Below are 25,184 nucleotides of genomic sequence, written 5' to 3'. Positions count from 1 at the left end.
AAAACCTTAATGCAAACTTGTAAATTATATTATGTGAGATAAACAGTAGAAATAATCATATATAAAAACATTTCCCTTGAAATATACATTTGTTGAGATTACTAATGTTACTGTACCCACTACAAAAACAACAACAAAAACAGCAATACATGTAATGTTGTCCTTGAAACATTGAATTGAAATACTGTAGAATTCCATTCATTCCTATGGAGGACTGCTCCTACTGGGGAGTACCAATATGGCCGACCGATGGCTTCATAAGCCTCTCATTGGCCAATACATCATCAGCAATCCAGGGTTTAAAAACGTCATTGGCTTTGACCGATCAGCCATGGCTAACTCATTACATTCTATGCCCAATAATAAACGGCGAGAAGGATCAGAGGACCAAAATGCGGCATGGTATGTGTTCATAGTGAATTTTAATAAAGAGAACACTGAACACTGCAACACTATACAAAAGAGTAACAAAAACAATAAACCAATGATGACCGTGAAGCTACAAATGAAACCTGTGCTGACACAAGCCACTAACATAGACAATCACCCACAAACAAACAGTGCAACCCAGGCTACCTAAGTATGATTCTCAATCAGAGACAACTAATGACACCTGCCTCTGATTGAGAACCATACTAGGCCGAAACATAGAAATCCCAAATCATAGAAAATCAAACATAGACTGCCCACCCAACTCACGCCCTGACCATACTAAATAATGACAAAACAAAGGAAATAAAGGTCAGAACGTGACAAATGGGCACTCTTTGTCCATTTGACACCAATCCAAACCAAAAATGGTGGCTAGATGATAGTTCACTCAGACTGTTTACCATTTAAAAACATTTTTAGTTCCAGTCTTCTTAATGGGGCGGGTCTCCCATAGATACCAATGCAATAGGATCTGGGTCTGGTCTACTAAGCTCATTGACTATCACTGAACCAGAAAAAAAGAACGAATGGGGTGTCTCGCTACCTTTTCCATCTACAGTGCATTCGGAAAGTATTCAGACCCCTTAACTTTTTCCACATTTTGTTACGTTACAGACTTATTCTGTAATTATTGATTAAATAAATACAAATCCTCATCAGTCTACACACAATACCCCATAATGACGAAGAAAATGTATTACAATTTTAAAAATGAAATACCTTATTTACATAAGTATTCAGACCCTTTGCTATGAGACTTGAAATTGAGCTCAGGTGCATCCTGTTGGCATGATCATTTTCAATCGCAATGATAATAACAATCAATCAATAGCTTTGACCAATCCCCGAGGTTTGTAAGACCATGGGTTTAATAATAATTAGTCAAAGACTCAGCTTATGCAAAAGGCTAGTACAGTTTATTCAGAGAACGTTCTAAAGTCAAGAGAACAAAAACATCTATTTTATAGCTGCGCACATACTTCCACACAAACAGTAGGTATCCTATGCACATACTTCCACACAAACAGTAGGTATCCTATGCACATACTTCCACACAAACAGTAGGTATCCTATGCACATACTTCCACACAAACAGTAGGTATCCTATGCACATACTTCCACACAAACAGTAGGTATCCTATGCACATACTTCCACACAAACAGTAGTTATCCTATGCACATACTTCCACACAAACAGTAGGTATCCTATGCACATACTTCCACACAAACAGTAGGTATCCTATGCACATACTTCCACACAAACAGTAGGTATCCAATGCACATACTTCCACACAAACAGTAGGTATCCTATGCACATACTTCCACACAAACAGTAGTTATCCTATGCACATACTTCCACACAAACAGTAGGTATCCTATGCACATACTTCCACACAAACAGTAGGTATCCTATGCACATACTTCCACACAAACAGTAGGTATCCTATGCACATACTTCCACACAAACAGTAGGTATCCTATGCACATACTTCCACACAAACAGTAGGTATCCAATGCACATACTTCCACACAAACAGTAGGTATCCTATGCACATACTTCCACACAAACAGTAGTTATCCTATGCACATACTTCCACACAAACAGTAGGTATCCTATGCACATACTTCCACACAAACAGTAGGTATCCTATGCACATACTTCCACACAAACAGTAGGTATCCTATGCACATACTTCCACACAAACAGTAGGTATCCTATGCACATACTTCCACACAAACAGTAGGTATCCTATGCACATACTTCCACACAAACAGTAGTTATCCTATGCACATACTTCCACACAAACAGTAGGTATCCTATGCACATACTTCCACACAAACAGTAGGTATCCTATGCACATACTTCCACACAAACAGTAGGTATCCTATGCACATACTTCCACACAAACAGTAGGTATCCTATGCACATACTTCCACACAAACAGTAGTTATCCTATGCACATACTTCCACACAAACAGTAGGTATCCTATGCACATACTTCCACACAAACAGTAGGTATCCTATGCACATACTTCCACACAAACAGTAGGTATCCTATGCACATACTCCCACACAAACAGTAGGTATCCTATGCACATACTTCCACACAAACAGTAGGTATCCTATGCACATACTTCCACACAAACAGTAGGTATCCTATGCACATACTTCCACACAAACAGTAGGTATCCTATGCACATACTTCCACACAAACAGTAGGTATCCTATGCACATACTTCCACACAAACAGTAGGTATCCTATGCACATACTTCCACACAAACAGTAGGTATCCTATGCACATACTTCCACACAAACAGTAGGTATCCTATGCACATACTTCCACACAAACAGTAGTTATCCTATGCACATACTTCCACACAAACAGTAGGTATCCTATGCACATACTTCCACACAAACAGTAGGTATCCTATGCACATACTTCCACACAAACAGTAGGTATCCTATGCACATACTCCCACACAAACAGTAGGTATCCTATGCACATACTTCCACACAAACAGTAGGTATCCTATGCACATACTTCCACACAAACAGTAGGTATCCTATGCACATACTTCCACACAAACAGTAGGTATCCTATGCACATACTTCCACACAAACAGTAGGTATCCTATGCACATACTTCCACACTAACAGTAGGTATCCTATGCACATACTTCCACACAAACAGTAGGTATCCTATGCACATACTTCCACACAAACAGTAGGTATCCTATGCACATACTTCCACACAAACAGTAGGTATCCTATGCACATACTTCCACACAAACAGTAGGTATCCTATGCACATACTTCCACACAAACAGTAGGTATCCTATGCACTCGGTCCAGACACAGTTTTAATTGTTCTTCGTTATTTTACTAGGCACACACACACACACACACACACACACACACACACACACACACACACACACACACACACACACTCACGCACTCACGCACGCACGCACGCACGCACACACACACACACACACACACACACACACACACACACACACACACACTCGCACGCACGCACGCACACACACACACACACACACACACACACACACACACACACACACACACACACACACACACACACACACACACTCGCACGCACGCACGCACACACACACACACACACACACACACACACACACACACACACACACACACACACACACACACACACACTCGCACGCACACACACACACACACTCGCACGCACGCACGCACGCACACACACACACACACACACACACACACACACACTCACACACACACACACACACACGCCTCGCTCAGACATTCTGTGTTTTTCCTCTATAAATTGTTTAACCTTTAACCTTCCGACTAAAACACATCATCAGATTATAATTTTATGATTCTAATCAATTTCATACAGTTATAAGGTTTCAGAGTGGAATTATTTTATCATTATATTTGAACATATACATTATTTTTATCACCTGTTTCCATTGATTATATAAGGTCCCACAGTTGACAGTGCATGTCAGAGCAAAAAACCAAAGCCATGAGGTCGAAGGAAGCTCCGAGACAGGATTGTGTCGAGGCACAGATCTGGGGAAGGGTCAGAAAAAAACATCTGCAGCATTGAAGTTCCCCAAGAACACAGTGGCCTCCATCATTCTTAAATGGAAGAAGTTTGGAACCACCAAGACTCTTCCGAGAGCTGGCCGCCCGGTCAAATTGAGTAATCTGGGGAGAAGGGCATTGGTCAGGGAGGTGACCAAGAACCCGATGATGACTCTGACAGAGCTCCAGAGTTCCTCTGTAAAGATGAGAGAACCTTCCAGAAGAACAACCCTCTCTACAGCACTCCACCAATCAGGCCGTTATGGTAGAGTGGCCAGACGGAAGCCACTCCTCAGTAGAAGGCACATGACAGCCCCCTTGGAGTGTGCCAAAAAGCACCTCAAGACTCCCAGGCCATGAGAAACAAGTTTCTCTGGTCTGATGAAACCAAGATTGAACTCTTTGGCCTGAATGCCAAGCATCACATCTGGAAGAAACCTGGCACCATCCCTACTGTGAAGCATGGTTGTGGCAGCATCATGCAGTGGGGATGATTTTCAAAGGCAGGGACTGGGAGACTAGTCAGGATCGAGGGAAAGATGAACGGAGCAAAGTACAGAGAGATCCTTGATGGAAACCTGCTCCCGAGTGCTCAGGACCTCAGACTGGGGCGAAGGTTCACCTTCCAACAGGACAACGACCCTAAGCACTCAGCCAAGACAATGGTGGAGTGGCTTCTGGACAAGTCTCTGAATGTCCTTGAGTGGCCCAGCCAGAGCCAGTACTTGAACAAGAACGAACATCTCTGGAGAGACCTGAAAATAGCTGTGCAGTGACAATCCCCATCCAACCTGACAGAGCTTGAGAGGATCTGCAGAGAAGAATGGGAGAAACTTCCCAAATACAGGTGTGCCAAGCTTGTAGCGTCATACCCAAGAAGACTGAAGGCTGTAATTGCTACCAAAGGTGCTTCAACAAAGTACTGAGTAAAGGGTCTGAATACATATGTAAGTGTTATATTTCATTAGATTTATTTTTATACATTTGCAAAAAAATATCTAAAACCTGTTTTTTGTTTTGTCATTATGGGGTATTGAGGGTGAGAAAACAATTTAATCTATTTTAGAAAAAGGCTGTAACGTAAGAAAATGTAGAAAAAGTCAATTGGTCTGAATACTTTCCGAATGCACTGTATGTCCAAACCACTGAGCTACAAAAACACTAGACAGATGGTTTGTAAATCTGTGGTGTAACAGAAGAGTCACTGTCTGTCCTTTTGTGTTTTGATTCTGAACATGATTCTGTGCATGACCATCTGATCATTTATCACTCCAGTGTTAATCTGCAAAATTGTAATTATTCGCCTACATCCTCATGCCTTTTGCACACAATGTATATAGACTCTCTTTTTTTTCTACTGTGTTATTGACTTGTTAATTGTTTACTCCATGTGTAACTCTGTGTTGTTGTCTGCTCACACTGCTATGCTTTATCTTGGCCAGGTCGCAGTTGTAAATGAGAACTTGTTCTCAACTAGCCTACCTGGTTAAATAAAATTGGCAGGTTAATTTGATTTACACTCCAGTCCAGTTGGAGGCGGTAATTCACCTTTTGGTTGCCAACCGCCATTTAAAAAAAAAAACAGAAGAAGACATTCGTATATCTGCACGGATGTGAGCATGTGCCGTGGATGAAATGCATACCCGGAAAAACAAAACAACAGAATCGGAGAAACATTTTGTCAATGACTGAACATTGGTCAAAGAGTAACGGCAAATAACAAGGATAGCCTTAGACATAATGTTAGGGTTTATCATTTCGTTTATTTTTGTATTAGTGGCAATACTATTACTGCGTCAGGACTGGGCCAACATTACTGGCGATGCACCTCAATCGACAGTTCCACCTGCGCGTCTCATAATCAAAGATGAGTTATCACTGTACACCGGAGAGGAGAACAGCAAGGGCCTTTATCTGGCCATTTTAGGACAGGTGTTCGATGTAGAAAAGGGGATGAAGCATTATGGTCCTGGTGGTGGTTATCGTTTCTTTGCAGGTGATTTTTTTTAAATAGTTTTAAATCTACGTGCCAGGGTCCTTTAACAGCGGATCTCTTAATTGTGAACATGCCTGTAGATTATATAACATTCCATACACTTAAGAATAAGAGACGCAGATTTTGTCAGACGTGTGAATACATCTCTATGCTGCTTTCTATTCCCCCTTGTTTTTAAGGTAAAGACGCTTCTCTGTCCTTTGTCACTGGGGACTTCACAGATACTGGTCTGACCGATGACTTGTCTAGTCTGTCCCCTGCTCAGGTGGTGTCCCTGTACGACTGGCTGGCCTTCTATCACAAGGACTACGAGCCTGTCGGTGCGTATCATACAATGAGTTGTGTTCGAGCGGATCACCTCTACTTTAGTCTACATTCGGTTACTTTTGCTTTAGCGCTCAAATGAGCCCGATGACTGTATGCCAGGCCAGGGTATCTTTATGTGAGGATCCGTGGTCCATTTGATCAATGAACATTTGTCACACGGTTGATATTATTGCACCCAGTACCTGTTCAATACATTATACACGTGAAAATACATGAAACACTTTTTTTAAAATTTTTTTTTTTATAAATTCCCTTGCGGACTAAACCTTTGAAAATACATAATTTCTCAGAATGGGGAAACTATCCAAGCCCGTGATATGGTTTAGTCTACAAGGGATTTCATAAAGAAATGTGTCATGTATTTTCACTTAGACATTGTTAGCCTACAGGACAGGCGTATACAGAGAATCCATTGACAGTATAAGGAAGGTAAGACCATTCGTGTGAGATTAAAGTCCCCTATGCTACAGGCAGACTGGTGGGACGGTTCTACAGTGAGAGTGGAGAGCCCACCGAGGCCCTGCTACAGGTGGAGGCAGCCCTGGAGCAGGGGCGGAGACTCAAGGACCAAGCCCAGGCTGAGAAGCAACACCTCCCAGCCTGCAACTCTGAGTGGAACGCTGCCAGGAGAGGACGGGTCTGGTGCTCCACCAAGAGGTACTGACGACATGGTGCACAGAGAAACATTGGACTTGTTCGACATTGCAGCCGCTGGGGCAGGCGACTGCCGACTCTACGAATCACCTTGCATCTTTGCAAAATGAGTAACTGCTCATTTTTAGTATTTGTAGATCAGTCACAATGCACCACGGATATGATGTGTTTGAACACGGCCATTGTATTTACTAGCCTATGTGGTGGTGGAGCAACGTGTGCAGGTCCAAACGGTCCCATACTGAAAGATTTCATTACACCTGGGGGAGCCAACATATAAATATATAATATATGCATATAAATCTGTATTGTTTTCCTGCTATAAAACAAGACTGGGTAGAATATTCACAGCCATTATAAGCAGTGTTTCCCATGTTTAGTTCCCCCCCCTAGCACTACAGCTGATTCAAATAATCAAGCTTTGATCATTTTAATCAGCTGTGTAGTTAGGGCAAAAAACTAAACGTGCACTGAGTTTGGGGGAAGGCTGCATTACAGATATGGTCTCTGGAAGTATTATTAGGGAATGAACAGTTTTTTTTTAAGCATGAACCTCTGATTTGACTGTTATTTTCTCCTTAGTGGTGGAGTGCAGAGAGACTGGGCCGGCGTACCTAGGAAGCTGTTCTCTCCTGGCTCGGGCCGCTCTCGCTGTGTGTGTGTCCAGAATTCCTCCACGCTGGAAAACCCAAACATTCAGGAGTACGAGGACTGCCCCCCTCATGCGGACTCATGTCCTGTCAGAGAGTAGAGGGCTCTGGGAAGGCTGAGCCTCTTGCAAAAAGACTATAGAATGGCGTATATACTGTTATTTAAAACTCAGGGACTTCCCAAGGTGTCCTAATCAGAATTACTGGCTATTTGATTTATGCCCGTTTGAAAATAACCGAAGTTGATTTGTTTCTGTTTAGTTCTTTATGCATGTACATTTTTAAGTTCTGTGTAATTAATGTGCAGTATGCCAACTAATTGACACACTAATAACTAGGAATAGAAGGGAAATGTTTACTATATCTGTACATAGACAAATTAAATTGTTTCATAGGTGTTTTGGTAATTTGTCAGATGGGATGTGAAGACAATAAGGACATGTGTACCAGGAAGTTGTACTGAACATCATCTTAGAAATAAGTTGATGTTTTGTTTTTGTATGAAAAGTAGAGTGAAAAACAAGATTCTGTGTTTTTATTTTTGATTAACTTTATGAAAAGTCGTCCCTTTTCTCTCTAAAAAAAAAAAAAAGGACACGGGCTAGATATCTGCGCATAGAGAGAACACAACGTTCAGAAAAGATTAACAGAGGCAAACATTTCAGTTTTGTCACAAAAAAAAAAAAAAGCACAAACTGCATTAAGTACAAAACAGTTGTAGTGGTCAAAAATATGATACATTTCTGTACAATTTAACAATGCTTATAGTGGACCACTGACGGACCAATGGCCACCACCAACTCCTCTCACATTCTCTCCCCTTATGTCAGAAATGTCATGTGGTCTTTGATAAAGTGCGCCTGTTAGGTTTTGAAATCCAGACGCATTAAAACATACAGGCTGGTTTTCTGGACTAAAGGCCTGAACATGTTCATTGAAAGTGCTTTTTTTTTGTTGTTGTCCTGGACTCATCTTAATCTGGGTCTGGGAAACTAGCCTGACAGGTCAAGACAACACTCGAGGCAATACCAATTGGAGCATGTTACATATAAATCCCCCCCCCCCCCCCCCCAAACAACACCACCTTACTAAAGACCCAGATTTCATGGACTTGGAATGTACACTTTGGTGGTCTGGGAAACAGACACAATTCACAATGATTATAAGACAATACAAAAGTATAGGCTACAAATTAAATGACATGCATAAGCATAATAGGTATTTTATCATAAGTAGAAATTTCAAAGCAATAATTATTTTGCATTTTGGGACTAACAAATCCTCAATGGTAAAGATGTTCTCAGCCTTTCCAGTTCTGATAGAAAACACCTCACGTGATAGTTGAGTGCCTAGTCCCACTTACCGATGCTATAAACCTTTACCATGTGGTCAAGAAACACTTACGGAGGTTGTTTTATTCCATTACATTTCAAATCATGTGAATATAATCTCACAGACTTTTATTAGTATTTTTTTAAAGCAGAGGTCTCACTTTTAAGTATTGAGAGTTAATTAAGCAATATATTTAACCCAATTAGTGTTTCATGAACATTTTAATCATTAAATCCATCATTGAATCATCGATTCAAATCGATGTATTTTTTTGTATATGAAAAATAGTCAACTCCATTCCCTTAAAATCCAACCAACCCGTCTCTTGTTCATATAGAACCAGCCACACAGCCAACAGTTAAGAGAAAATACAACAAATTAACATTTCTTATAGCAGTCCTTTTTCTTCTGAATCCATGAAGGGAAGTGAACAAGTGCACATTTCGGGACAAAGGTCAGCTGATTGTAACGCAGGGCAGGTCTTAAGAGGGCCGCAAGCTCGGCTGCTGTTTCCTGTCTCACCAGCACAGTGCAGTGATGGATTCATTTGATGAGTAGGCCAGCTCGGTTGCTGCACACATGCTGTCTGCTCTCAACCGAGACCAGGGTTAGGGCTCTGACACCATCACATTCATCACTGATTCTCATGATTCAATCTGACACCATTACACGTTCATCACTGACTCAATCTGACACCATTACATGTTCTTCACTGATTCAATCGGACACCATTACACGTTCATCACTGACTCAATCTGACACCATTACATGTTCATCACTGACTCAATCTGACACCATTACATGTTCATCACTGATTCAATCTGACACCATTACATGTTCATCACTGATTCAATCTGACACCATTACACGTTCATCACTAACACAATATGACACCGTCACAAGTTCATCAATGATTCTCATGATTCCTTCAAACACCTGATGAATGATATCAGGAGTCAAATCATGACAATACGATTAACATCTACCTCTCCCCAACCAGTCCAGTCCAGGAGTCATTGAGTCAAGCCAAGCTACTTTCATTTTTATCCAATTTTCACTACGTGATTCATTTGATTTAAAAAAAATGTTTTTATATTCTACTTCTTAAGAATATTGGAACATTAGCTAACATGTTTTGATAGACTGGAATGAATAGTACAGAGGTTGTGGTCTGTCTGTAACTCTGTCCAATAACTAGCCCTGGCTGCCACTGCCGAGTCACTCGATTTCCTGTTGTTGCCCAGCCTATGGTGTCGGGGTGGTGGGAAGATGGAGGGAGAGAAGGATGGAGGAGCAGGCTGTCCACTGCATTAGGACACCCCACCCAGAGTCAGCACGTCGAAGCAGACATCACAGACCCTCACGGGCTTGTTCAGGTCAAACTTAATGATGGGGATCTCTTTTATAGAACACTTGTGGCAGAGCAAGCGGCCGCAGTGACGGCTGGGGTGAGACAAGGGGGGAGGACAAGAGGGGGGCCAGGGAGGAAAAAGAAGGAAAACGAGGGAGAAAGGCGAGAAAGACGAGCAGAGAGAACATTTGGTGAGTAAGGTCTGATATAATAACTTGCCAAAGACAACAGGACTTGGAACTAACAATTTCACTTCTCTCGGAAGGACAAAAGCAGTCTTTATTAAGACACTGTTTTTCCGGTACTTACCAGTGATGTTTCCTTGTGGTGACTCCAAACTTGGCAGCACATTCATAACAGTTTGATCCATCACACCACGGGGGCTCTTTGGTCAACATATCTAAAACAACAACACACAAAACACAGTGAGAATGGCCCCACCATCCTCTTAAAAATACCTATTCAAAATGTATTGACCCGAGCATCAATAAATAAAATCAGGATTATGCCAAGGATCCAATGTAAACTCTTCTCTATACCTACATGTGTCAAAGCAGGTGACCTAATGTGAACTATGTACTGTAGGTCCTCTACACTGAACTACGGTATGCAACACCAACAGCAGATCCATTCCAGGTGTCTAACCTAGGAGGCGGAAGAGCAGTTGCTTGGTGGCTACTTGGTAGTTGAAGATGTTGATTCCCTGGTTGTTGTTGAGGCCCATACGTGCACCAGACCTCACGATGGCACGACACAGGTTAGCGTTGCCCTTCATGTAGGCCAACAACAGAACTGAGGAACCAAAACAAATGTCATTCTCTAGAACATATATACCTCTTGGTTCCTTTAATTTAGTATTATTCGCTATTGTAAGAGAGAATGTGCTCCCAAATAATTTACCTGGTTAGATAAAGAGAATAAATAAATATCATTATAATGGCTTATAACGAGTCAAACATTTGAGACTAACTAAGCAAGTTGTTAGTTCAGGACAGAAACACTAAACCCAAAGGGGCCTTAATCCAATCAGTCAGATAGAGATTGAAGCAGAACCCTGCTCTCCTTCCTACCGGTGTTCCCTTCATTGTCCACTTTGTCCAGAGGGTACTCGGGCATACACTCCAAGAAAAGCTCAAAGATGGCCGCCGCATTCTCTTTCCCATATTGCCCCAGGACGTGCATCGGTGACTGGCCCCTACAAAACAGACAAGTGTTCAGTGAATAAAAACACAATAAACCTTTTGTGTAATGGCCATTAAGAGCAGCACCATGGCTGAAGTTATGAACCGGTGAGAACAGGAGCGTACCGGAGATTGAAGGCCTCTGCGTCGATGTTGGACTCTGTGAGAAGGGCTCGCACATTGTTAAGCCGACCCTGCATTACGGCCAGGTGCAGAGCTGAGGACGGACAGAACAAGAGAAAACAAAACCGTGAGGAAAAACAGGGAAAAGGAGTTTAAAAAGAGTCAGTAAGTAAGCTGGAACAGCCCACTTGGGGCAGAAGCCCATCACATCTCCCGCTTTTGTAGCGCGCGACAACTTGATGTCCACTAGAGTTAAAAAGGCCCTTATTTGTCAGGCAAGTATCATAAACAACAGATTAGGGGTGTTGACCTGATAAATCAGGAATGGGTTTTTTCCAGCATGGGTAATAGTGCAGCAGAGTTGAGGACAGTTAAGTAGTAAAGAATCATTGTAAGGAGGGTAGTTCTGTGGCTTGAAACAGCCCCTTCTAACATTACGGCTCAGGGCCATTACGGCTCAGGGCCATTACGGCTCAGGGCCATTACGGCTCAGGGCCATTGCGGCTCAGGGCCATTACGGCTCAGGGCCATTACGGCTCAGGGCCATTACGGCTCAGGGCCATTACGGCTCTGGTTTCCATATAGCGACGGAACTTATTTTAACAATGCATCTTTCCTACAACGCTCGAAAATGTAACATGCGTTTCCCAAAAAACACCACGCAGACAGAACGTTCGCTAAGAGCACCGTTAAAGGCATGTGTCTGATACTGATAGGATAAAAAGAAAGGAAGCACTGCTCTCGGATCAGCTTTCTCCCTTTCAAATCTTACCGTAATATTATAATTATTCCACAATACTGACGATGGATCAGCTCCTAGAGAGATATTATCACCTTATTCTAATGCCATATAATAATGGACTAACTCAAGGTTTGACACATCGTTGATCAACTAGCAGATGAAAACAGACTCCTGCCACAGACTCCCTCTTCCTCTCTATTCCCACTCTCTGAGCCCTGCGCCCCTCTTCTTATACATCATGAAATATATTGAGACAAAAATTATAGTATACAAATAGCTAAGTAAAACCCAATTGAATGAACATGAAATGTATTTCAATATATAGATCTATGTAGTCTACACTGTGTTTATCTTATAATACTCCTCTTGGTTTTCATTTGTCATCCGCTTGTTTGTAACAGTCTCAAAGACACTGGCAACTTTGTATTTGTAGTCATTCGTTCTGAAGTTATCAGAGGTCACAGAGAGACAGAAACATCTTGATGTTGTGTTTTAGCAGAGATCTCTCGCGTTTAGCAGAGATCTTGCGTTTAGCAGAGATCTTGCGTTTAGCAGAGATCTTGCAGAGATCTTGTGTTTAGCAGAGATCTTGCAGAGATCTTGTGTTTAGCAGAGATCTTGTGTTTAGCAGAGATCTTGTGTTTAGCAGAGATCTTGTGTTTAGCAGAGATCTTGCAGATATCTTGTGTTTAGCAGAGATCTTGTGTTTAGCAGAGATCTTGTGTTTAGCAGAGATCTTGTGTTTAGCAGAGATCTTGTGTGTATAAAAGTGACACTGAAGGGCAAAAAAATTAAATAATAATAAATAAATTCGCCTAACGCACTTCTCTGTTCTACGATTGGTCTGAGTCAGTCGTTAAATAAGCCGGTTCAACGTTAATAACGATGGTTTTGGGAAACGGCTCTGAGATAGAACCTTTTTGAAGGAATATTGTTACAACGATGAACTTAGTCATAAGAAGCTTTTGGGAAACCGGGGGCCTGTACCGTTGTTGCCATTCTCATCCACAGCGGTGAAGTCCACTCCGTTTTCCAGCAGCACAGAGCAGATAGTGGCCAGGTCCTGCTGGGCTGCCAGGTGTAGAGCGGTCTGTCTGTGTTTGGTCAGCTCATTCACTTTGGCACCGGCCAGCAGCTGCAGTGGACATACTAGAGTCAGACACCAGTCTCACACACACACACACACACTCACGTTGCGTTCCAGGTTGTCTCTTTTAGAGTTGCGTATCTCATGAGAGGATGTTAACTTGTTAAACGCTTCACCATCTGACCATCTGCACAACGCGGCTGCAATTAAGATGAAAGAGCCACACGTCTGTCTGGGACTAAGACATTGGAGTTAATGACAACGTAACGACTGTCAAAAACACACAACTTGAGACCACCACACGCCATACTAAGCCATGGAGCACGTTGATTGACCAGCGAGTGGTCAAGCCCTCGTTACACCTACAGCTTTTTTTCTTTTTTTTTATCAAAACAGCCCTTTCTATTTCTATTTCGCCCACGATTCCCGCTGTGAAAAAATATTTCTGTCACTCATGGGAGCTATAGCGCCACGTGAGAGCACCAGAAGTCTACCGTTATGTTTGTTCAAATAGAGCCCACAGACAGTCAGTCTATCCTGACAGAAGAACAGCTTCGTCCTTTAAAAGTTGCAGCGTACTGCGGAACAGCTTGCATGGTGCTGCAGAATTATATGCCAACCACTGGTACCATTAATGCTAGTTAGTGCTAGTTTGACCACCAGAGGGTATCTTTGAGAAGCATTTGATAGCCTTCAATAGTGGTTGTAGTAGAGAATTTAAAATCTTTTTTTGTAAGAGCATAGTGTATGGGACTGATTTTAAGAAATCTTGCTTAATTAATTTGATTAATATTATACTGTTTTTATTCCAAGAAAAATGTAAAACCCTCTGGGTTTCCGTGGCGCTGTACAACGTGACGGTAGGGAGTAGGCTACAGTACTTGGCTATTTAGCTAAAGAATCCCCGTGTTATGCGGGCATGTGGAAGACCGGGGTTCAATTCCCCGATGGGGAGGAAGGAGTAGGCTGTTCTTGTAAATAAGAATTTGTTCTTAACTGACTTGCCTAGTTAAATAAAGGTTACACTAATAGAATAACATTTCTACACCATAATTGTAGTCTAACCAATATCCAAAAGGAGATTCAGTGAAAATAAAAATCTAATTGATTTATCAAGACCAGTCCCTATGCTTGTCTCAAAGCAGCGTGAAACGTTGCTAAAATAGTTGAGGCTATTGCTTCAAATCCAATTGCTTCTAACTTCAATATGCTCTTTAAATAAATAAGACTTACACCACTTTTAACAGCACATTACTCAACACTAGTGAGACTCATGTCGCCTACGGTAGGCCTACAGTATATCGGAAAAATATGACATGACTCTCCATCAATAATTACATATAGAGGATTCTAAATTAAAACCAAATGCCGCCTCACGGGTCTCCCGGTGGCGGACGGCACGGGTATCTGTAGCAACGCATTTTGCATTGCGGTGACTTCGACAGCTGCACCACTGGGGAGGCCCCATCCACAAAGTATCAAAATACAGAGAGGTGTTGGTAAAGGTATGTTGTCCTGCTACCAGCCCATCATGGGCTATGATAATAATGTACATGTTGTCCAGGTCAGGATAACCAAAACATTTCTTTATTAAAAGACTATCAGAAAGAATATTGGTACTTATTTATTTCGATCCAAAGCCATGAATGAGTAACTCACTCAAGCCTTATGTAGGCGGTGGTCTATATAACTGTGCCATCAACTTAATATATAATTATTTATTTATTTATTATATATAACAATATTTTTTATATATAATGATATTTTGGAGGTAATTTCGTAAAAAAAATATATATATATATGAAAGTGAGCGATTGTCATCTGAATAAAGGCCAAAACATTTTTTTATGTTTTTATAGGGAGAGATACACTGGGCCAGTTGTGCGCCGCCCTGTGGGACTCCCAATCACAGCCGGATGTGATACACAATACTTTGTTTTATTATTTGTTTTTCTTCTTCTGGTGGATTAAACTGAAAAAGCAACCAATCACAGCCGGTTGTGATACAGCCAACTTAACAAAAAAATACATTTGACAATAGAATTTTCCCCTACTCTCCTTCTGCCCCTGAACAGGCAGTTAACCCACTGTTCCTAGGCCGTCATTGAAAATAAGAATTTGTTCTTAACTGACTTGCCTAGTTAAATAAAGGTAAAATAAATATATATATATATTTTTTTTTAAATAGGCAAGTCTATTGTCTAGCTACCTGCTAATAGCCATAATGGCGCTGTACAACGTGACCGTGTGTGTTTGAAAGAGTATTTTCCATTAAGCAACAATTTGTTACCTTCATTAGACAGCTTTGTTCCAATATTTCTGTAATTCAGTGGTATTTATTCCCATAGTAATTCGTTATGGATCAATAACTAAACAAACATCGGCATTTTGAAAGAGTATGTTTATCATTATTTTATTAAAGTAAGCATGAAGATGCCATTATTAGTTAAATTGTTTTAATTTGAATGTCCAGACTGGCACTAAGAACAGCGGGAACGTTTCCCTAGTCAGCTCCATTATTAGTGCCCCTTAAAGTGTTGCTCTGTGCTACCCAGTGTGGAGGGGTGGAGGGTCCACTCCCCTCCCCTCCTCCTCCCTTCCCCATGGGCTAGGTCAGTCTTCTGTGTTGCTCTGTGCTACCCAGTGTGGCAGGGTGGGGGTCCACTCCACTCCCTTCCCTTCCCTTCCCTTCCCTTCCCTTCCCTTCCCTTCCCTTCCCTTCCCCATGGGCTAGGTCAGTCTTCTGTGTTGCTCTGTGCTACCCACTGTGGCGGGGTGGTCCACCCCCTCCCCTCCTCCTCCCTTCCCCATGGGCTAGGTCAGTCTTCTGTGTTGCTCTGTGCTACCCAGTGTGGCGGGGTGGTCCACCCCCTCCCCTCCCCTCCTCCTCCCTTCCCCATGGGCTAGGTCAGTCTTCTGTGCGTTGCTCTGCAGCCAATCCCGTGCCCCCTGCACTCGTGCCTTGAACCTTTCAGTGGATACAGCTGGACAACTGCAAGGCAATCCCATTGTGCGCCACTCGGGAGCCATGACCAATATATATTGTCCTACTAATAAATCTGTGAGAATATCCAAGGGGCTTTTATACAATTCTAAATTAATAATAATCGCTTTGTTTAAAAAATAACCATATTTCAGAGATTATTTTGTTTTCAAATAACGTAAAATGAGTGAGAAAAAGGCCATTCTTGAACATGGGGTGAGACATTGTTACTAATTTGTAAATAAAGCCAGTTTGTTATTTAGAATTATTTATTTCTGTTTTTAGAGGGAGAGAAACCAAAAACCTACAGTCATCTCATGGGTCTGCCAGTGTGGCCGGCACGGGTATTGAACCAGCATCTGTAGCAACACAGCTTGTACTGCTGTGCAGTGTCTTAGACCGCTGCGCCACTCAGGCACTGTACAACGTGACCGGTCGGGAGTGGTCTACAGTACTACAGTAAGAGCAAAATAATCCTAACAAAATAAAATAATAAAAACCTTAAGTGTAACAACAGTTTTAGTAAGCAATACTGAAGTCGTGCACAATTATCAGTTTCTATTTAGGTTTATGTCGCCCAGACACAGTAAGATCCGAAAGCATAATCAGTGCTTTTAACTCCCCCTTGTGGTGGTCTGGATCAATGAAGTGGTGACGCAGGGTACCGTACTAAACCGTATGCGTACAGCAGCATAATCACACAACTTTTAGTGGAGTAACCACTGTACAACTAGAAGAGTGTTACTTAGTGATGGGTGAAAAGAAATGGATTGTTACATATTGCAATATTATAAATCGACACTTTTGAATACAGTAATCATTTTTTTGCTATGTAGCGTTAGCTATCGCCAGTCTGCTGTACCTGCACCAAAACTATTTTTCCACCTTATAGCTTGTTCTCCATCTTCTTTTTAAATAGTGAGCCAACATGTTTTCAGTACTTTTAGTTCCATGACTGATCAAAAGTCATTTTCCCATGCTCTCCCTCGCGTCCCTCTGAAGCAGACATATAGTGAGCTATTTGTTTGGAACATCGGATCGCAATACATATTCAAATGGTGAGAATCACAATACCGTATCGCGATACGTAGGGGCCGCTACGATAGTATCGCGATACGTATGGGGCCGCTACGATAGTATCGCGATACGTATGGGGCCGCTACGATAGTATCGCGATACGTAGGGGCCGGCACGATGGTATCGCGATACGTAGGGGCCGCTACGATGGTATCGCGATACGTAGGGGCCGCTACGATAGTATCGTGATACGTAGGAACCGGTACGGTAGTATCGCGATACGTATGGGGCCGCTACGATAGTATCGCGATACGTATGGGGCCGCTACGATAGTATCGCGATACGTATGGGGCCGATACGATAGTATCGCGATACGTATGGGGCCGATACGATAGTATCGCGATACGTATGGGGCCGATACGATAGTATCGCGATACGTATGGGGCCGATACGATAGTATCGCGATACGTATGGGGCCGATACGATAGTATCGCGATACTATCATATCGTGAGGTCCCAGGCACTGGTGAAAAACCCATTCAGCTCCAGACGAGGAAGCAGGGTGTCATTACCAGGTTACGGACGATCATTTCGGAGGCAGCGTGAACAGCTAGATGTAGAGGGGTCTGCTTGGCAGCGTCCTGCACACGGGAGTTCACGTTGGCCTGGACACTGATCAGGAACAGAACACTCTCGATGTCGGAGTTCTGCACCGCCACATGCAGGAAGTTACGCCCTTTGTTGTCCACCTGAGAGGGGAAAAAAGAGAGTGAAGGATTGGGGAGAAGATTTGGTTTATATAAACAGTGTCAGATGGAGTACACTGTAGTAAATGGGCCAAAAGAAGAAGCAGAGTGTGTGTGTGTGTGTGTGTGTGTGTGTGTGTGTGTGTCGCTCTCACCTGTTCGGCAGCCCCAGGCTCTCTCTTGAGGATGGCCTCTGCAGCCTTGTTGTTCTTGTGGGTCATGGCGCAGGCGAAGGGGGTCATGCCCTGGCGGTCACGTACGTTCAGACGGATGTCCGGGTGGGAGATGAGCAGCTGGATGATGACGCTGTGCTGGCTACTAATGGCAACGTGGATTGAAGCTCGGCCCTCTGCGTCCTGGGTTACACAGCTCATATTAGCCACAATGAACGGGCTCGGATAGGAGACACGAAATGCTCCTTACTCAACAATGAATCATTCTTTTAAATCGCAACTCTAAGTGGAGGAATCTATCACAGGGATGACCGTGTGAGATACCTGTGCTTAGAGGAGTGACAGTCAGTGAGACTGGATATGTTGAAAAGCTGTTGGCCCAGGAGGAGTAATGTCCAGGAGTAAAAGTCCTAAGTAAGCGAGCGAGACGTACCTGTGTGTTGACGTTGGCTCCAAACTCCAGAAGGCACTGTACCACCTCCTCCAGCCCCCAGCTGCCTGCCAGGTGGAGGGGTGACTGTCCGTCCCTGGCCTCCTCACCCCCCTCCCCGTTAGGGCCTGGCCGCCGTGGGCTGTTCACATCACAACCACTACAGAGACACACAGGGTTAGACTCACATATCAGCACTATGCCAAGAGGTTACAGCGGAGGAACTATGATATAACATATGACTTGACTAGAACCTAAATCATTACTGAAAACACTGTAGATCACTATTTTATATATACGAGTTTGACACCCCTGGTTTGCAGTCATCAGGCACGGGTCACACTGATTAACCATGAAACTACTTCCATTTATGTTTTAGTCATTTAGCAGACGCTCTTATCCAGAGTGCTTCCATTTACATACCTTCCCCGGTTTGTACAGTGGGAACCGAACTCACATCCCTGGCGTTGCAAGAGCCATGCTTTACTAACTGAGCCACACGGGACCACCTTCCTCTTGCAGACTCTTTCCGAAACAAGATGGATTCCTGAACTAGATTAAACCAAGATGGATTCCTGAACTAAATGAAACCAAAATAGATTCCTGAACTAACTGAAACCAAAATAGATTCCTGAACTAAATGAAACCAAAATAGATTCCTGAACTAAATGAAACCAAAATAGATTCCTGAACTAAATGAAACCAAAATAGATTCCTGAACTAAATGAAACCAAAATAGATTCCTGAAATAAATGAAACCAAAATAGATTCCTGAACTAAATGAAACCAAAATAGATTCCTGAACTAGATTAAACCAAGATGGATTCCTGAACTAGATTAAACTTTAATCTGGAGAATTATCACTCTTACCACAAATAAAGAAGTGGAAAAGTTTGCCAAACTCTATAGAGGACAGTGAAAGTAAAGAAACAGTTTGAATTAGCAGCAAAACCAGCCTGAGCTTGACTATCAACCAGACCCAAGCTCTGCTAAACAGTCAAACAAGAATTTGCAGTGAGTCCATGGTTAAGGCATGAGTGCGTTAGAAAGTGAGGCACATCGGCGACACTGGCGACATTGATAAAGGAGGGTTGAGTGTGATCAGACGGACCTGCGAATGAGGAAACAGGCGGTGACCTCGTTGTTCTCATCCACAGCTCTGTGGAGGAGAGTCTGCTGACAGCCTGAGGGACCAGAGCTCCAACTGGTGGCGTCACAACCGTGTCTGACCTACAGTAGCAGGGACAAGCAGACAACATATTCAACATCAGATCCCAGTCAAACCCGACCCGACTCCTGACTAACTGAGTCGAAGGCTCTCACATACAGCGATCGTAGTATTCCACGGTCACTTATTTACATTAGTCTGTGGGCTCCCATTACCACAACCTCCACCACCCTTCCTCTACCACCCCTTCTTCCCCCTCAGGTCTCACCAGCGTGGAGGCGATGTCCTCTAGGCCATTCTCCAGGGCCAGCCACAGAGGGGGGTGCCCCCTCTTGTCCACCACGGACATGTCCGCCCCCCGCGTGCAGATGGCGTCCACCACCAGGGGAAGCTGATTACTAATGGCCAGCTGCAGCGCCGTCTCTCCCTCCTGGGTCCTGCAGGGAGCGAGACATGGCGGTTTTATACACCTCCTGCTTACTTGTACTCACAGGGTTATTTATCCAATGTGTAACACTACAGGTCATATCGCATATGACTTGTGCTTCCGCAAGGTTTTTTCTGGACCAAAAATAGGCTTAAGTGGTGGACGTGACAATGATCCCGGTTGGCCCGTCAGTGTGTCTACATAAATACTTTTTTTATAAATTAGAAAAAGTTCTCATTTACAACTGCGATCTGGCCAAGATGAAGCAAAGCAGTGCGACACAAACAACAGAGTTACACATGGAGTAAACAAACATACAGTCAATGAGGTAAGATTAGGGAAGGAAGCAATAAATAGGCCAATGTGGCGAAATAATTACAATTTAGCAATTAAACACAGAAGACGAATGTGCAAGTAGAGATACTGGGGTGCAAAGGAGCAAAAATAAATAACAGTATGGGGATGAGGTAGCTGGATGGGTTATTTACAGATGGGCTATGTACAGGTGCAGTGATCTGTGAGCTGCTCTGACAGCTGGTGCTTAATGTTAGTGAGGGAGATATGAGTCTCCAGCTTCAGTGATTTTTGCAATTCGTTTCAGTCATTGGCAGCAGAGAACTGGAAGGAAAGGCGGCCAAAGATAGTGTTGGCTTTGGGGATGACCAGTGAAATATACCTGCTGGAGTGTGTGCTACAGGTGGGTGCTGCTATGGGGACCAGTGAGCTGAGATAAGGCGGAGCTTTACCTAGCAAAGACTTATAGATGATCTGGAGCCAGTGGGTTTAGCGATGAATATGAAGTGAGGGCCAGCCGACTAGAGCATACAGGTCACAATGGTGGGTAGTATATGGGGCTTTGGTGACAAAACGGATGGCACTGTGATAGACTGCATCCAATTTATTGAGTAGGGTATTGGAGGCTATTTTGTAAATGACATCGCCGAAGTCAAGGATCGGTAGGATGGTCAGTTTTACGAGGGTATGTTTGGCAGCATGAGTGAAGGATGCTTTGTTGCGAAATAGGAAGCCGATTCTAGATTTAATTTTGGATTGGAGATGCTTAATGTGAGTCTGGAAGGAGAGTTTACAGTCTAACCAGACACCTAGGTATTAGTAGTTGTACACATATTCATACTAAGTCAGAACCGTCCAGAGTAGTGATGCTGGACGGGCGGGCGGGTGCCGGGCAGCGATCAGTTGAAGAGCATGCATTTAGTTTTACTTGCATTTAAGAGCAGTTCGAGGCCACGGGAGGAGAGTTGTATGGCATTGAAGCTCGTCTGGAGGTTGGTTAACACAAATAAATAAATAAATAAATAAATAATCTACACATTTTTGCAATGCAGCTGAGAGTACATGTTGCAGTTTTAAAGGCATTTTGCCATGGCTAACGCTGTTTTTCTTTGCTCAAACATACTGCTAATTTAATTGTTTTTTTATATTTATATTTTATATTCTCCCGATGGTCTAGCTTTTATTTGGCTGATTGTTAGTTGTCAAAAGATTATATTTTTTATCTTTTCTACATACTTCATATCTCGTTTTAGTCTTTTAAGTTCACACTGAAAGCGTTTTTTTTTTTCAATCAGAAAAATGATGTCAGAAAAAGGTTGACTTAACAACCCGAAAAAAACACTTAGGTGGCCCAAAGGATTACAGTGGCAGAAAAATCCCTGCTACTCTACATCTTCGCATTAGTGTATACTTCAGAGACTCCACTGTTGTTTATGTCATTTGATATGTCACATGACTTAAAAACAGACACCAAATTAAATCCCCCTCTAGGGAAAATAAATAATTGAGAAATGCATCTGCTGGTTTATGAAGCTCCTGATCTGTGACTTATTTACCTGACGTTGATGTCAGCCTGGTGTTCCAGGAGGAACAGGGCACTCTTGCTGTCCTGTCTGTGGATGGCCATGTGGAGCAGGGTCTGACCGTTGGACATGGTGTTGTTGATGGATGCCCCAGAACCCAGGAGCTGGGCTGCTATGGTGTGCATACCTGAGGGACAGACGAGAGACACAAACAGGCAGACTTGTAAATGCTGTGGATTCAGTGAGACCAAACTACACTTTTAAAATCCTATTTAACATCCAGATGCTTGAACTTCTCTACTGTTGTCGTGTATCTGGATATATCCAAGAGGAGCAGGTTTGGGGGCAAAGCTTGGAAGGGGAGAATTCAGTACGGACTACTGTCTATGGACTGTTTTATGGACTGTTTTAGGTTGGACCAGAGCCATATATTTATATTCATACTATTCATACTAAATACATGGCTCTGAGTTGGACTATCATGACTAGAAAACCTTTGGCTGCACATAGCCAGGCAAACAGAGGAGGTAGCTCTCATCAACGGGGCTTCAAGTTCCACACCCCCAACAAACTAACCTGGTCCAAGCACACAAAGACAGTTGTGAAGAGGGCACAACACCTTTCCCCCCTCAGGAGACTGAAAAGATTTGGCATGGGTCCTCAGAATCTCAAAAGGTTCTACAGCTGCACCATCGAGAGCATCCTGACTGCTTACATCATAACCTGGTATAGTAACTGCTCGGCCTCCGACCAAGGCACTACAGAGGGTAATGCGTACGGCCCAGTACATCACTGGGGCCACGCTTCCTGCCATCCAGGACCTCTATACTAGGCGTTGTCAGAGGAAGGCCCTAAAAAAATGTCAAAGACTCCAGCCACCCTAATCATAGACTGTTCTCTCTGCTACCCCACGGCAAGCGGTACCGGAGCTCCAAGTCTAGGTCCAAGAGGCTTCTAAACAGCTTCCACACCCAAGCCATTAGACTCCTGAACATTTAATCAAATGACCACCCAGACTATTTGTATTGACAACCCCCCCCAACCCCCCCCAACCCCTTTTACACTGTTGCTACTCTTTTTATTATATACTATGCATACTCACTTTAATAACTCTACCTACTAGATGACCGATTATGATTTTTCAATACCGATAACGATGCCGTAAAAAAAAAAAAAAAAAAAAATTATATTATAGTGTAGTGTAATTCTACAGTTGAAGTCGGAAGTTTACATACACTTAGGTTGGAGTCATTAAAACTCGTTTTTCAACCACTCCACAAACGTCTAGTTAACAAACTATAGTTTTGGCAAGTCAGTTAGGACATCTACTTTGTGCATGACACCAAGTAATATTTCCAACAATTGTTTACAGACAAGATTATTTCACTTATAATTCCCTGTATCACAATTTCCAGTGGGTCAGAAGTTTACATACACTAAATTGACTGTGCCTTTAAACAGCTTGGAAAATTCCAGAAAATGATGTCATGGCTTTAGAAGCTTCTGATAGGCTAATTGACATCATTTGAGTCAATTGGAGGTGCACCTGTGGATGTATTTCAAGGCCTACCTTCAAACTCCGTGCTTGACATCATGGGAAAATCTAAAGAAATCAGCCAAGACCTCAGAAAGAGAAATTGTAGACCTCCACAAGTCTGGTTCATCTTTGGGAGCAATTTCCAAACGCCTGAATGTACCACGTTCATCTGTACAAACAATAGTACGCAAGTATAAACACAATGGGACCACGCAGACGTCATACCGCTCAGGAAGGAGAAGCAATCTGTCTCCTAGAGATTAAATTACTTTGGTGTGGAAAGTGCAAATCAATCGAGTCCTATATCAACATAACCTGAAAGGCAGCTCAGCAAGGAAAAAGCCACTGCTCCAAAACAGCCATAAATGGTTTGCAACTGCACATGGGGACAAAGATCATACTTTTTGGAGAAATGTCCTCTGGTCTAATGAAACAAAAATATAACTGTTTGGCCATAATGAACATCATTATGTTTGGAGTAAAAAGGGGGAGGCTTGCAAGCTGAAGAACACCATCCCAACCGTGAAGCACGGGGGTGGCAGCATCATGTTGTGGGGATGCTTTGCTGCAGGAGGGACTGGTGCACTTCACAAAATAGATGGCCGACAACAAAGTCAAGGTATTGGAGTGGCCATGACAAAGCCCTGACCTCAAGCCTATTGAAAATGTGTGGGCAGAACCGAAAAAGCGTGTGTGAGCAAGGAGGCCTAAAAACCTGACTCAGTTACACCAGCTCTGTCAGGAGGAATGGGCCATAATTTACCCAACTTATTGTGGGAAGCTTGTGGAAGGCTACCTGAAACGTTTGACCCAAGTTAAACCATTTAAAGGCAATGCTACCAAATACTAATTGAGTGTATGTAAACTTCTGACCCACTGGGAATGTGATGAAAGAAATAAAAGCTGAAATAAATCATTCTCTCTACTATTATTCTGACATTTCACATTCTTAAAATAAAGTGGTGATCCTAACTGACCTAAAACAGGGAATTTTTACTAGGATTAAATGTCAGGAATTGTGAAAAACTGAGTGTAAATGTTTTTGGTTAAGGTGTATGTAAACGTCCGACTTCAACTGTGTGTGTGTGTGTGATATATACTATATATATATATATATATATATATATTTGTAATAACGACAATTACAACAATACTGAATGAACACTTATTTTAGCTTAATATAATTACATAAATAAAATCTATTTAAATAAATAATGAAACATGCTCAATTTGGTTTAAAAAAATAAAGTAAAAGTGCAATATGTGCCATGTAAAAACGCTAACGTTCAAGAATATATGAAAGCTGGTGGTTCAATATTCCCAGTTCTTCAATATTCCCAGTTAAGAAGTTTTAGGTTGTAGTTATTATCGACTATCTCTCTATAGCATTTGTATTTCATGTACCT

The 25,184-nt window shown here is 42.6% G+C and overlaps 2 protein-coding genes across 6 annotated transcripts in view; one reads left to right on the top strand and one right to left on the bottom strand.

Annotated features, from left to right (window-relative positions):
- The first annotated feature begins 5,629 nt into the window (after positions 1-5,629).
- cyb5d2 (cytochrome b5 domain containing 2) lies at positions 5,630-8,595 on the top strand. Of its 4 annotated transcripts, none has more exons than XM_031807913.1 (4): positions 5,630-6,033; positions 6,299-6,353; positions 6,835-7,017; positions 7,597-8,595. In XM_031807913.1, exons 1-4 carry the CDS (start codon positions 5,778-5,780, stop codon positions 7,763-7,765), a joined length of 663 nt encoding a protein of 220 aa, XP_031663773.1. In that variant the 5' UTR covers positions 5,630-5,777; the 3' UTR covers positions 7,766-8,595. The 4 variants fall into 4 exon arrangements, with proteins under 4 accessions (XP_031663773.1, XP_031663772.1, XP_020320212.1 ...); XM_031807912.1 differs by having other exon boundaries at positions 6,213-6,353; XM_020464623.2 differs by having other exon boundaries at positions 6,213-6,353; positions 6,831-7,017.
- Positions 8,183-25,184, bottom strand: part of LOC109873358 (rabankyrin-5) — a 38,537-nt gene continuing 21,535 nt past the window's right edge. For both annotated transcript variants that reach the window (XM_031807904.1, XM_031807903.1), the window contains exons 14-25: positions 22,275-22,428; positions 20,266-20,434; positions 19,941-20,059; positions 18,833-18,989; positions 18,382-18,582; positions 18,053-18,229; positions 13,381-13,528; positions 11,655-11,745; positions 11,418-11,542; positions 10,993-11,139; positions 10,657-10,747; positions 8,183-10,439 (exon numbers count right to left, since the gene is read on the bottom strand). In XM_031807904.1, coding sequence (XP_031663764.1) covers positions 10,307-10,439; positions 10,657-10,747; positions 10,993-11,139; positions 11,418-11,542; positions 11,655-11,745; positions 13,381-13,528; positions 18,053-18,229; positions 18,382-18,582; positions 18,833-18,989; positions 19,941-20,059; positions 20,266-20,434; positions 22,275-22,428 — 1,712 coding nt within the window. In that variant the 3' untranslated portion in view covers positions 8,183-10,306. The remainder of the gene's footprint in view (positions 10,440-10,656; positions 10,748-10,992; positions 11,140-11,417; positions 11,543-11,654; positions 11,746-13,380; positions 13,529-18,052; positions 18,230-18,381; positions 18,583-18,832; positions 18,990-19,940; positions 20,060-20,265; positions 20,435-22,274; positions 22,429-25,184) is intronic.

The sequence above is a fragment of the Oncorhynchus kisutch genome, linkage group LG28 (assembly GCF_002021735.2).
Source record: "Oncorhynchus kisutch isolate 150728-3 linkage group LG28, Okis_V2, whole genome shotgun sequence".
NCBI classification, from domain to species: domain Eukaryota; kingdom Metazoa; phylum Chordata; class Actinopteri; order Salmoniformes; family Salmonidae; genus Oncorhynchus; species Oncorhynchus kisutch.
The sequence above is the reverse complement of the archived record's forward strand: the minus strand, read 5'-3'. Positions and strand labels throughout refer to the sequence as shown.